The sequence below is a fragment of the Tamandua tetradactyla genome, chromosome 5, assembly GCF_023851605.1.
Source record: "Tamandua tetradactyla isolate mTamTet1 chromosome 5, mTamTet1.pri, whole genome shotgun sequence".
Lineage (NCBI taxonomy): Eukaryota > Metazoa > Chordata > Mammalia > Pilosa > Myrmecophagidae > Tamandua > Tamandua tetradactyla.
Window position 1 is genome coordinate 96,360,459 of NC_135331.1, and position 12,729 is coordinate 96,373,187.

At 37.7% G+C, this 12,729-nt stretch overlaps 1 protein-coding gene across 6 annotated transcripts in view; it reads left to right on the plus strand.

The window, feature by feature from the left end:
- DNAH8 (dynein axonemal heavy chain 8) overlaps nucleotides 1-12,729 on the plus strand; it is a 453,252-nt gene that overhangs the window by 402,457 nt on the left and 38,066 nt on the right. For all 6 annotated transcript variants that reach the window (XM_077161688.1, XM_077161686.1, XM_077161689.1 and 3 more), the window contains 2 exons: nucleotides 2,263-2,379; nucleotides 4,204-4,305. In XM_077161688.1, coding sequence (XP_077017803.1) covers nucleotides 2,263-2,379; nucleotides 4,204-4,305 — 219 coding nt within the window. The remainder of the gene's footprint in view (nucleotides 1-2,262; nucleotides 2,380-4,203; nucleotides 4,306-12,729) is intronic.

The following is a 12,729-nucleotide window of genomic DNA, read 5'->3' on the forward strand; positions in this document are numbered from 1 at the left end:
GGATGCTGTATAGTGTTCCTATGTTCTACAGAGTCCCAGCACATTTCTTTTAGACAGCTTCTGCCTGTGTATTGTCTTAGAGTAAGGAGTGAGTCCTGGAGCTCTCTACTCTTGCCATCTTCCCTGGATGTCTCTCCTGTTAAATTTTGATGGTTAATTATATTCACTCTTGTATTGTCCCCTTTTTCTAAATCTTATTTCCTCAGCTAGATCTAAATTCCTTCAAAATACATCTATTTTAATATTTTTCTATTGCATCATGTAGGAAACATATCATGGTCTCAAAAATACTAATTGCACTGAAGATAGTCTATATTCCAAAATAAATCTAGGAAAAAACCCTTCTTTTTAGCTCCGATTCAATTTTTAGGCTCCAGTTGTTTGAATCTGTCTTGGTATTTTTCCCAACATGACAGTTTGGTTTTTTAAGTTGTCACTTAAAAAGATAAAAGTGTATAAAAAATAACAAGATCACGTTGCCTACTGGTCTTAAGTCTCAAAGATAAAAAAATTAAAAAATAAAAAAAAATAACAAGAAAGTAAAATGAACTCGTGTGTGAAAGAAAAGACCTACCAAGGTTTTTTCTCAAACAATCAACAGTCTATGACTTTGGTAAACCAACTGAAAAAATGAAAGCTTTAAATGAAAATTGTAAGTAATATAAATGTGTGCAAATTTCAGTATTTGGGCAGTTTTCAAAGATCACATTATAAGGAGCAACTAAATTGTAATTGCTCAGTGCATATAAATGAAAATGCTTCCAATTTAAGCAGCTTCAGTAATTGGAAAGAAATAATTACTTTTCATTCAGTCTCCTGTCTAATCGAGCATTAAATTTTAAAAATTAAGTCAAGGACACAGGTAAAAGTAATAATGTAGATTTTGATTTCCTTTTCTCAAAAATGGGAAAATATTTGCATTTCACTAATAAATGGTTAGTATTCCTCTCTTTGAAGTCCTCAAGATGGAACTTCTTTCAGCTAACAAGCTAGCTGAATGCACTTTCATATTAGTACCCTATAGATGCTCCGAGCCCACTGCTATTCCTGAAATAACCAGAAGTGGCTTGGCTTACTGATTGTAAAGCCCACTTGAAAAATTAAAAACCCTTTGTTAGCCTTAAAATGGGCCTACAATAGGGTTAGAGAAAGAATACCTTTCATTCCATTAATTAATCAGCTTTATTGGCTCTTTCCTCAATGTACTGGTGTAAAATGAGAGACAAAAATAAGAGTTGTGCTCTCGATTCTCAAGGCTCAAAATCTTGTTTCAGGACCAAATATTTTAACGTGAAACAACTAGAAAAACAAATCAAGGCAACATGAATGCTGGAACCAGGGAGGAGAAAACCATCAGGAGAAGCAGATATTAAGAGTCAAGACTCCCCTCTAGGGCTGGAACTACAGTCTTTCCTCCTAGCAAGGCCACCCCTCTGCTCATTCGCAAGTTTTCTGTAGACACGATGGAAGATGGCACTTCACAGCTCTGAGCAAACAAGTTGTATTGGTTTTTGCTAAATGCTGCTGGAATGCAATATACCAGAAATGGTATATTCTCTTTTAAAAAGGGAATTTATTAAGTTGCAAGTTTACTGTTCTGAGGCTATTAAAATGTCCAAACTAAGGCATCCAAGGAAAGATTCCTTGACTCAAGAAAGGTTGATGGGTCTGTCAACTGGGAAGGCATGTGAGAGTGATGCAGATATTCTAAAAAATGATCATGGTGATGAATACACAACTATGTAATAATGTTGTGAGCCACTGATTGTACACTATGTATGGAATATATGTTTGTGAAGATTTCTCAGTGAAGATATTAAGAAAAAAAAAGTACTAAGTGAAAGTAGCAGAGTATCTAAATATCTTTTTAGTGTCTTAGCTATTTTACTTGAAAACAAAAATTCAAACCCTCACATTTAACATTTGAGACTTTAGAAAGGCCAATTTAGAAGAATCATATTCATTCAACAGATGTTTATTGAGCACCTACTAAATTCTTTTGAGTTGGCACTGGAGATCCAGACTTTGTTTTTAAACCCAAGAACTCCACTTTGGTAAATATTTGAAGATGTGCTCTCATAAGCCATTTGACTATAGAGCCATGGAATAAAATTTCTAATAGTTAAAATATTCAAAATTATATGCTGTTCTTTTAAGAGAGAGCCAGCTTATTTAATTATATCTTCGTAATAAGAAAGAAGACAAACTACAAACAATGTATTAAAAAAAAAACACTCAATTCTTTCTTTTGATGTTTTTAAGGAGCGACGAAAATTTGGTCCTTTAGGATGGAATATTCCTTATGAATTCAATTCTGCTGACTTTACAGCCAGTGTTCAGTTTATTCAGAATCACCTCGATGAATGTGATATTAAAAAAGTGAGTGAAATAATTTTTGTTTCTATTTTTATTGCTTTCCTTATATCAGGGCTGTACAGTCATTTTTAGTGATATGCGGTGAATCTGCCGGGAACACCCCTTTCCCCTACCTACCCCCAGCCAAGAGACTACTCCTTCCAACCAGCTATTTACTGCTCCAGCTGTTTCTTTTCAGACCTTTGCTACAGGTGTGCATGCAGACTGTGATGTCTGTGCTTTCTTTTCCTCTCCCTCTCCCTCTCCCCGCTTTCACACATGCTCGTACACAACCGAGGACGACCATCAGTGAAGAAACTCAGTGTGCTGTTGCAAAATACCCCAGGCTTCCTCATGTTACACCTAAATGCCTAAAGTCCGCTTGAAGGAGGTATGCCTTCAGTCAGACTTTTCTGCACTGATATCACCCATGCCTCCTCAGAAGGGAAGGTGGTATCTCCCAGGCCATGTGAAAGTTCCTTTTCACCGTAAGGCATTTCTTAACTGACTTCTAAGCTTTAACATATAAATAGCAATAGCTTCCTCTACTGTCACTCATTATTGTTTGGCACTTAAACCATTTTCAGAGGGCTCATGTTAGCAGGGTCCTATTGTTATCTTGGCATATCTGTGAGATAAGTACAGAGGGCACTGCTGTTACTTCCCTTCTGCTGGTGAGGGAACAGATGAGAGGAAGAGGCTGCCTCGAAATCAGAGCTAAGAATATGAATATGGTTGTGCCTTCACCTGTGTTATAAAGGGGTGGAAATCAGAGCCTCAGTTTCCAAATTATAAAATGATCATGGTTTCTGTGAGGAACAAATATAAGATAGTATTTGTGAAAGCACAGCTCAGCAAACACCAGTTTTCTTCTGTCCTCCTCTGTCTTCCTTCCCTTAGCCTGGCCCAGACTCCTTGTATATTATCCCACAGAGGGTCTTCAAGATAAGTCCAGAGACTTCAGTATTGGTGCGGTGAGGGGGAGCCGTGATGACTCTTACCTGGGTAGGGGGAAATCTACAACCAAACCACCATTTTCCTTTGAAATGACAAAGGGATATTAAATTAAGAGAGTGGCAAATTAATAGGGAAAAGTTTGATGAAAGAATATATTTCATAGTGCTTTTTATATATTCTTGATTATTTATCATTTTAGTATATACAAATAATATTCCCTTGAAAAGCAACCAGGCTGAAGAATAAGATTTTAACCAAAAGAACATAAATACAAATCAAGCATCCTCAGTTCTCCTACCATAGTTAAGAGCTTTCTAATTAATAAAAAACTATTAATATTCTGAAGTACATTGCTAGTAGAAGATTGTTAGAGAAATTAATAAATACTTTGGTGTAGTTATAGCTCACAGAATGAGATGGTAAAAGATTGCAAGGTAGAAAAATCTTGTGAGTAAATAATTTTTAACTTGTTCTCACACCGATTCCAGAAAATATATTACTAAGAAAGCATTTTAAAGCATTGATTACTTGATTTTTCTCCTTTCTTCACTAAACACTACCTTTCCCATCTCTAACAGTTTGGCATTACTATAAAGAGAATTTTAGGTAATTGCAACCACAGGTTGAAAAATAAATCTTTTTTCCTATTTTAAATAATGTATGAGCAATGTACTCACTATCATTTAGTATTGTAGATTTTTCTTTGGTGAACAGCCATAGCAGTTCCAGTCATATAATAATGGAAGAATTATTAATATAAAATAATTAGTAATTTAAAAGCAGGTTCATTGATGCTTCCATTTCCAGACCTTTTCTCTAGAAAAAAGAGCTGAAATGTGCAAAATTATTTGTTTGGATTGAACCTGAGTTACACCTTTTCTTTTTTTAAAGGGTGTATCATGGAGTACAGTCCGATACATGATTGGAGAAGTTCAGTATGGAGGCAGAGTGACAGATGATTTTGATAAGCGACTACTTAATTGCTTTGCTAGAGTAAGTAAAAAAAAAAAAAAAAAAAACCCACAGATACATTCATTGCATTTTCCTTTTGAATAAGATTCGGGTTTTTTTGTTGTTTTTGTTGTTTGTAATAGGTAAGTTAAACTTAAAAAAATAGCAATTCTACTTTTGGTCTAGAAAAGAACAGCAGTCAATTTTCAATAGTCTGAGAATTTTCCACTTTATAAATTAGTTTGTGCCTGGAGTTTCTCCCCACCATCCCTCCTCCACCCGGTTCCCCAGCAGGCACCTCACCTGTGAAGGAAACACTGGACATTGTCTCTATGCCTTTTGCTCTGAACTCAAGTCTTACAGTGATTTTCTGCTATAAAATAAGTAAGTGGTTGGGAAATAAACCGTGATTTTAGTTTTCTTATCTCTTCTATTGAGATGCACAATGGAAAATCGGTTGTGTTCCTTTCTTCTATGTGCCCAGTAAAATATATATATAGAATGTTTTAAAACACTTTCTACAGAAAATTATTCCTTAGCAATTATGGCATTCACAGAAAGGATGAATAGTATAAATATAGCTACCAGACACAACTCTTTCTAAAATCTTTGTATATTAGAGAAGCAGTATATATCAGATAATTGGAAAAAGTCCGATCTGTGAGTATTTTATGGTATTTGGATTCCTTATAATAGGACCATATTGGTAATTCCCTGTTTCATTAATTTTTTTCCACTTAACAAAATTAAAACCTGAACAAGAAGAGCACAGCTCTGGAGATTTTTGTTTTGTTTTGTTTTGTTTTTTTTGTCAAAGCCACCTGGGAATAAAGGTGGATAATGACAAGTGATGGTAAGGGTGTGTGGAGCCAGCAGCCCCTGCTAACTGCTGGTGGAAGGTTAAAATAGTACAGACTTCCTGGGAAGCACTTAGACAACACTTATTGAAATTAAGTATCCTGGGTAGATATATACCAGAACATTTCTAGAATAGCCCATAAATGGGCATGCATAAAAATGTTCATGGGAACATTGTGTTTGGAGCTGAAGGCAACTGTCATAGGTCTGGAAACAGTCACTGAGATTTGCATACAAGAGATTTAATGGAAAATGTTCTTGGGAAACCACCTATGGGAGAGCAAGGAAGGCAGGATAAGTGGAGAGAGAATTTGAATTGCAGTGCAGTTGTAGCAGAGGCCTCCACAGACCCATGGGGAGCTCTGGAGCTAGATGGTCCATCCCAAATTGCAATCCTAAATTGAGGCGAGGGGTTTGGGCCTTTAAGCTCCACTGCTAGCACTGACCAGTCATTGGATGCAGTGCCTCGTCACCCTCCACCCTCCACCCTATGCCTAGGGTGTGATTCTGGGGAGAGGAAATGCTTTGAGCCCTCAATAGCCAGTAGTGCCTGGGTCCTAAAGGAGGATCTGGGTGGTGCATCCCAGCATCCACTACAAAGCCTGGGGATCCTGGGAGAAGAGATTAATAAAATGTAGTGGATGCACACAATGAAATACTATGGCTCAATCTTTTGGGGTACAATCTGATGACCCTTAGCCACTTCAAGTTTGTGATATGAATGCCCTTTGAATTGGAATCCCATCCATGAATATATGTCCCATAGAAATTCTCAGACAGGGCAGTGGACATGTACTAAGATATTACTTGTAACATTGTTTGTGGTAGTAGAAAGTCGAAGCCAACCTAGGTGTCCACAAAGGGAGAATAGGTAAGTTAAATGTTATAACACTCTCATGGAAAGTAGTGCAGCACTTGGAAGAAATATACCATATGACATCCTGCATAGATTTTTTTTAGTACTTTTATTGATAAATCTTCACACATACATTCTATACATGGTATACAATCAGCGGCTGTATACAATATCATCTCATAATTGTGTATTCATCACCATGATCATTTTTTAGAACATTTGCATCATTCCAGAAAAAAGAAAGAAAAAGGAAAGAACTCACACATCCCATACTCCTTACCCTGTCCTCACATTGACCACTATTATTTCCATCTACGCAATTTATTTTAACCTTTGACCCCCCTATTATTTGTTTATTTTTTATCCATATTTTTTACTCACCTGTCCATACCCTGGATAAAGGAGCAAAAGATCAAGGTTTTCACAATCACACAGTCACATTGTAAAAGCTATATACTTATACAGTCTTCTTCACCAGTCAAGGTGACTGGAACGCAGCTCAACAGTTTCAGGTACTCCTTTATTTCTGTGGGATCAGTCCTTATGTCTTCTCTTCCACTTCTGATTTTATTTATTTGCATTTTCTCTTTTTTTTTTTTGTCACCCTAGCTAAGGGTCCATCAATTTTTTTTATCTGAATATGTTTATCATCACAAGTGACATTTTTTTCCTTCTTTTTTTGTGAAAAATAACATATACAAAAAGGCTATAAATTTCAAGCACAGCACCACAATTAGTTGTAGAACATATTTCAGAGTTTGACGTTGGTTACAATTCCACAATTTTAGGTTTTTGCTTCTAGCTGCTCTAAAATACTGGAGACTAAAAGAGATGTCAATGTAATGATTCAGCATTCATATTCATTTGTTAAATCCTGTCTTCTCTATATAACTCCACCATCAGCTTTGATCTTTCCATCCCTCTCTTTAGGGGTGTTTGGGCTATGGCAATTCTAAATTTTTCATACTGGAAGGGTCTATCACTAATATGGTGTAGGGAGATGTACCTATCTGATGTCCTGGAGAGGCTGGGCTATGTTTCAGGACTTATCTGGACCAGGGACCCATCTGGAGGTTGTAGGTTTCTGGAAAGTTACTCTAGTACCTGGAACCCTTGTGGAATCTTATAAATTGCCCTAGGTGTTCTTTAGGATTGCTTGGAATGGTCCTGGTTGGGGGTTGGCAGGTTATGCTGGGTAACAAGGTCTAACTGAAGCTTGCTTAAGAGCAACCTCCAGAGTAGCCACTCGACTCTCTTTGAACTCTCTCTGCCACTGATACTTTATTAGTTACACTTCTTTTCCCCCTTTTGTTCAGGATGGAATTGTGGATCCCATGGTGCCAGGTCTGGATTCATCCCAGGGAGACTTTCACCCCTGGATGTCATGGTCCACTCAGAGGGGAAGGCAGTGATTTCACTTGCAGAATTGGGCTTAGAGAGAGTGAGGCCACATCTGAGCAACAAAAGAGGTCCTCCAGAAGTAACTCTTAGGCATTCCTTTAGGTAGTCTAAGCTTCTTTGCTACCTACATAAGCTTCACAAGAGTAAGCCTCATGATTGAGGGCATGGCCTGTTGATTTGGATGTCTCTAAAGTTTGACACAGTATCAGGGAATTCCCTGATGGTAAGGTTTAATAGTTCTATATTCTTTCTCCCATCCCTCAGGGGACTTTGCCAGTACTTTTTGATTATCTGCTTAATATACTCCAGGATGTATCCAGGCATTACAATAATCTATACAGGATTAAAGGACCTCTTTCTTATTCTGGGCTCCCTGTGTTTCAGTTATTCAAATAAGCTATATGGATAGGTTGAGTTAGATTACACACTACAGAAAATTTCAGTTCCAGACCAAATTAACCTTTCTTCCATTGGTCTCAAAGAGTATGTGTGGTTCTAAAATACAGTCACTGTCTTCCTTACCCCTGTGTTCTGAATTACTTTACCCCCAACCTGATTGGCTTCATTCTTATCTCTAAATATAAGGTTATATATATAAAATAGCCTCTCAAAATCCGGAAATAATACTCTCCACACTGGACTTAATGTGTCTGCTCTAAAAGTTTACAATCTAGATGCCTCAGGGTCCATCAATTTTACTGATTTTTATTATTTATTTATTATTGATTTTCTCAAAGAACCAACTTCGGTTTTGTCGATTTTCTCAATTGTTTTCAATTTCATTTGTTGCTGCTCCAGTCTTCATTATTTCTTTCCTTTTGTTTGCTTTGGGATTAGTTTGCTGTTCTTTCTTTAGTTCTTCCAAGTGAACAGTTAATTCTTCAATTTTTATTTTCTTCTTTTTTAATATATGTGTTTAAGGCAATAAATTTCCCTCTTAGTACTGCCTTTGCTGCATTCCCTTAAATTTGGATATGGTGTGTTTTCATTTTCACTTTCCTCAAGATATTTACTGATTTCTCTTGTAATTTCTTCCTTGACCCACTGGTTATTTAAGAGTGTGTTGTGAATTTTATGGTCTACTGTCTGTTATTGATTTCCAACTTCGTTCCATTATGAGCTAAGAAAGTATTTTGTATGATTCAGTCTTTTTAAATTTATATGCCTTGTGACCCAACATATCCTTGAGAATGATTCATGAGCATTTGAGAACAGTGTATATCCTGCTACTGTGGGGTGTAATGCTCTGTAAATGTCTGTCAAGTCTAGTTCATTTATCATATTCTTCAAATTCTCTGTTTTCTTATTGATCATCTGTCTAGATATTCTCCAACTACTGTGGTAGAGGTGTCTATTTCTCCCTTCAATGTTATCAGTGTTTGCCTCATGTACTTTGGAGCACTCTGGCTTGGCAGATAAATATTTATGATTGTTGTGTCTTCTTGTTGAATTGTTTCTTTTATTAATACATTGTGCCCTTCTTTGTCTCTTTTAACTGTTTTACATTTGAAGTCTAATTTTTCAGACATTAGTATAGCTATTCCTGCTCTTTTCTGATTGTTGTTTGCATGAAGTATATATTCCCTACCTTTCGGTTTCAATGTACTTTTGTCCTTGGGTCTCAAATGAGTCTCCTATAGACAGCATATAGATGGGTCCTGTTTTTTTAATCCATTCTGCTAGCTATGACTTTTGATTGAGGAGTTTAATCCATTAACATTTAATGTTATTACTATAAAGGCAGTACTTTCTTCTATCAGTTTGTCTTTTTGATTTGATGGGTCTAATTTTTTTTTCTCTTTTTACTTTTATTGATAGCTTCATTGTTAAGCTCTTCTCTAGACCTCTCTCTCCTGCCAGTCTTAGTTCTAAATTCTCTCAGTGATTGTTTTTCTGAAAATATTTTAATCTCCCCCTCATTTTTGAAGGACAGTTTTGCTGGATAGAATTCTTGGTTGGCAGTTTTTTTCTTTTAGAATCTTAAATATATCATACCACTGCTTCTTACCGCCACGGTTTCTGCTGAGAAATCCACACACAGTCTTATTGGGCTTCCCTTGTATGTTATGGATTGCTTTTCTCTTGCTGCTTTCAAAATTATCTTTGTCTTTGACATTTGACAATCTGATTAGTAAGTGTCTTGGAGTATGTCTGTTTGGATCTATTCTGTTTGAGGTATGCTGCACTTCTTGGATATATAATTTTATGTCTTTCATAAAAGATGGGAAAATTTCAGTGATTATTTCCTCCATTAATCTCTCTCCTCTTTTTCCCTTCTCATCTCCTTCTGGGACACATATATTCATTCACTTCATGTTGTCATTCACTTCCTGAGCCTCTTGTCATATTTTTCCATTCTTTTCCCTATATTTTCTTCTGTGTGTCAGATTTCAGATTTCCCATCCTCTAGTTCACTAGTCCTTTCTTCTGCCTCTTCAAATCTATTGTAGGTTTCCATTGTGTGTATGTTTTTTTTTTAATTACTTCTATTGTACCTTTCATTCCCTGCTTTCATTCTCAGCTTTGTGGTTTGTTTTTTCAAACTTTCAAGTTCTTCTTTTTGTTCACCCAGTGTCTTCTTTATGTCCTCCCTCAACTCATTGATTTGAATTTTGATGAATTTTTCCATGTCTGTTCGAGCATCCTGAATTAGTTGTTTCAACTCCTGTATCTCATTTGAAGTGTTGGTTTGTTCCTTTGACAGGACCATATCTTCAATTTTCCAAGGATGACTCATTTTTTGCTGGTCTCTTGGCATTTCATTTCCTTAATTAGTTTATTCTGGAGGTTACTTTCACTCTTTTACCTAGGATTTTCTTGCTGGATGGCTTTGTTCTCTATCTGTTCTTTGGCATTCAGTTCAACTTATTCTAGAACTATAGCATAGGTTCTGCTCAACTAATTAGAATTTTTCAGTTCTTGTTTTTCTGTTTCTTGCCCTGACTATATGGGGCCTTTTTTGGTGTGTGTGGAGGGTCTCCTCAGACATTATAGATCCCAGTCAGATTTTCCCAGACAAGACAGGCCCATGTCTCAGGAGGAAGGAGTAGCCAGCAACAGTTTTCTCTGAGGGTGAACCCAGCAGGTTTTCAGACTTTCTTACAAGCTCTCTAGATTCTTTGCATTTCCTATCCTTCCCAGCGTGTGGCACTTCATTGCCTGCTGCTTCCTACCAGGTTAAAGTGTTGTGGTGCCTTTAATTTCAGCAGACTCTCTCTGACAGGGCATGGTTGAGTCAGAAGTGAGGTAGTATGATGGTTTTAATTGCTTTTCTTTTCAGGTCCCTGGGTCCTGAATTCCTTGAAGAAGGGATTCCACTTGAGCTGGGCCTAGCCTTTCTCTTACAGAAGATATACCCTTTAGGGAATTAATTCCTTTCACCTGACTAGTGACTTTGTCTCTCAGACAAGCTTAATTTCACCCTTGCCTGGGGCAATGCTGGAGCCTGAGGGTGTTTCCAGTTCTATCTAATGAGCTGTTAAGAAGTAGAAAAAAAGCAAAAAAAAAAAAAAGAAGCCTTTTCAGATCCGGACTTCTCTACTCCTTGGGTTTGTCAATCAAGAGCTTAAGTTGGTACATAGCTCTATATATCTCCAGGCTCTATGTGCCCTCTTTTCTTGTAGTCCAGCCCTTTTCCCATATTATGTGCTATCCAACTCAAAAGACTGTTTTGTTTTGTTTTCCCTCAGCCCCACCCCCTCTCTGCTGGGGCAGAAACTCCTAGTTCCTGTAGTGCTTATTCCAGGTTTATCTGTGCTGGGGGCCTGTTTCAGTAGTCAGAGTTTGTTAATTAATTCTGCAGTTGGAGCTTGGTTGAGTTAAGCCTTTGCTCTAGTAAAGACTGTTTCCTTTCCTCTTGGGGAACCAGCCCACTGTTTTATGGGGAGGGGAGGCGAGCCTCTGCAGCTTGGGGGACTTACAGTTCTGTGTAGGGTCTCAGCTGTTCCACCTCATCCAGGCTGGTGTAAACTGTGTGTCCAGTAACTGACCTTCCCCCAGCAGTTGTTCTGTACTGTTCCTTGCTATTTACTAGCTGCTCTGGAGGACAAACTAAATTTCCACACCTCACTACTCTGCCATCAAGCCCTGCTTCCTCAATACATAATTTAATATCAACAGATTGAGAATCTTTTGTGCCCCAGAATGATAGTTTGTCTAAAGCAGAATAGATTGGAGTGAATTTTTAGTGACCCCAGAGCATACTCTGAAAATTAGATGTTTTTGTTTTTTTGTACAACACTTTATATCAGCTTTTATTTATATGCTTTGACTTGTTTTCTAAAAATTGGAGTTTGGGAAAAGTCCTGACTAACCATCTAAGTTGATGTGTCTTTGTTTCATTGAAACCACCTTCCCCAAAGGTGGCAGGAACACTGGAGTTTGTTGGCAAAGAGGACAATATTTCTAAGAGACTTCTTTACTCTCTACATCACAACTAGAGCTAACTCTTTGGATCACAGTTGAAAGCTGCTTGTGGTTAATGAGACACCTCAAAGTGGATGTCAGAGCCAGGAGTGGAGGAAGAAAGAAGAAGTGACATTGCTCAAACAGTTCCATCTTCATGACCTCAAGCTTAGTAGTTGCTCTCTGTGAGCCTCACCTCCTGTTTTACATCTCTTTATTCTGACATTCAGGTAAAAAAAAAAAAAAACTAGAGAACTGACTACAGTCCCCACCCTAGAAGCCTTCATCTGGATTCTCCTTCATCTGGACCTGGGCCCGAGAAGCGTTCTTGGGATGAAAGTATGGGTCACATGGTGCCTAGGTGTCTGTGCACTGGGTTCCTTGGACCTAGGCACCAGTTCATTGGCTCGTTATGACCAATGTAGTAGTTCCTTCCCCACCTGGGTTGATATCACTTGCTTCTGGCTTCTCTGACTTCTGTTCTCAGCAATTATTGCCCTAAATGAAAAGTTCATCCTACTATTTTTCTGTTATTTTATCCCTGGGCAGCTTAACTTTACCTGTCCCCAGGCTCATTCCATCATTCTCTCTTTCTCTTCTTAGGACTTTCCTGAAAGTTGCTCCATCTTCAGTGACTATAATGCCTAGATTCCTCCTCTCTGACTATTCCCCACTCCCTTATTGCTGCTGAATTTGTTCTTCACTCTCCACTCTCTTCATCCTCCTTGGCGCACTACTTCATTCCTTCACCTCACTTATTCCTTTCTAGTTGAGTCTGTTCCTGACAGCCTGTCAATATCAGAGAAATGAGTTTGTGTCTCTGGCTTTAAGGACATGAGGTTACCACATAAAACTGGCAGCAGAAACCTTCTTAAGGCAGTTTTCAGAATCTACATCCTGCCTTCCCCCTACCTTCCTCCTCCCCATTTTATTTCATTGTCAGTCTC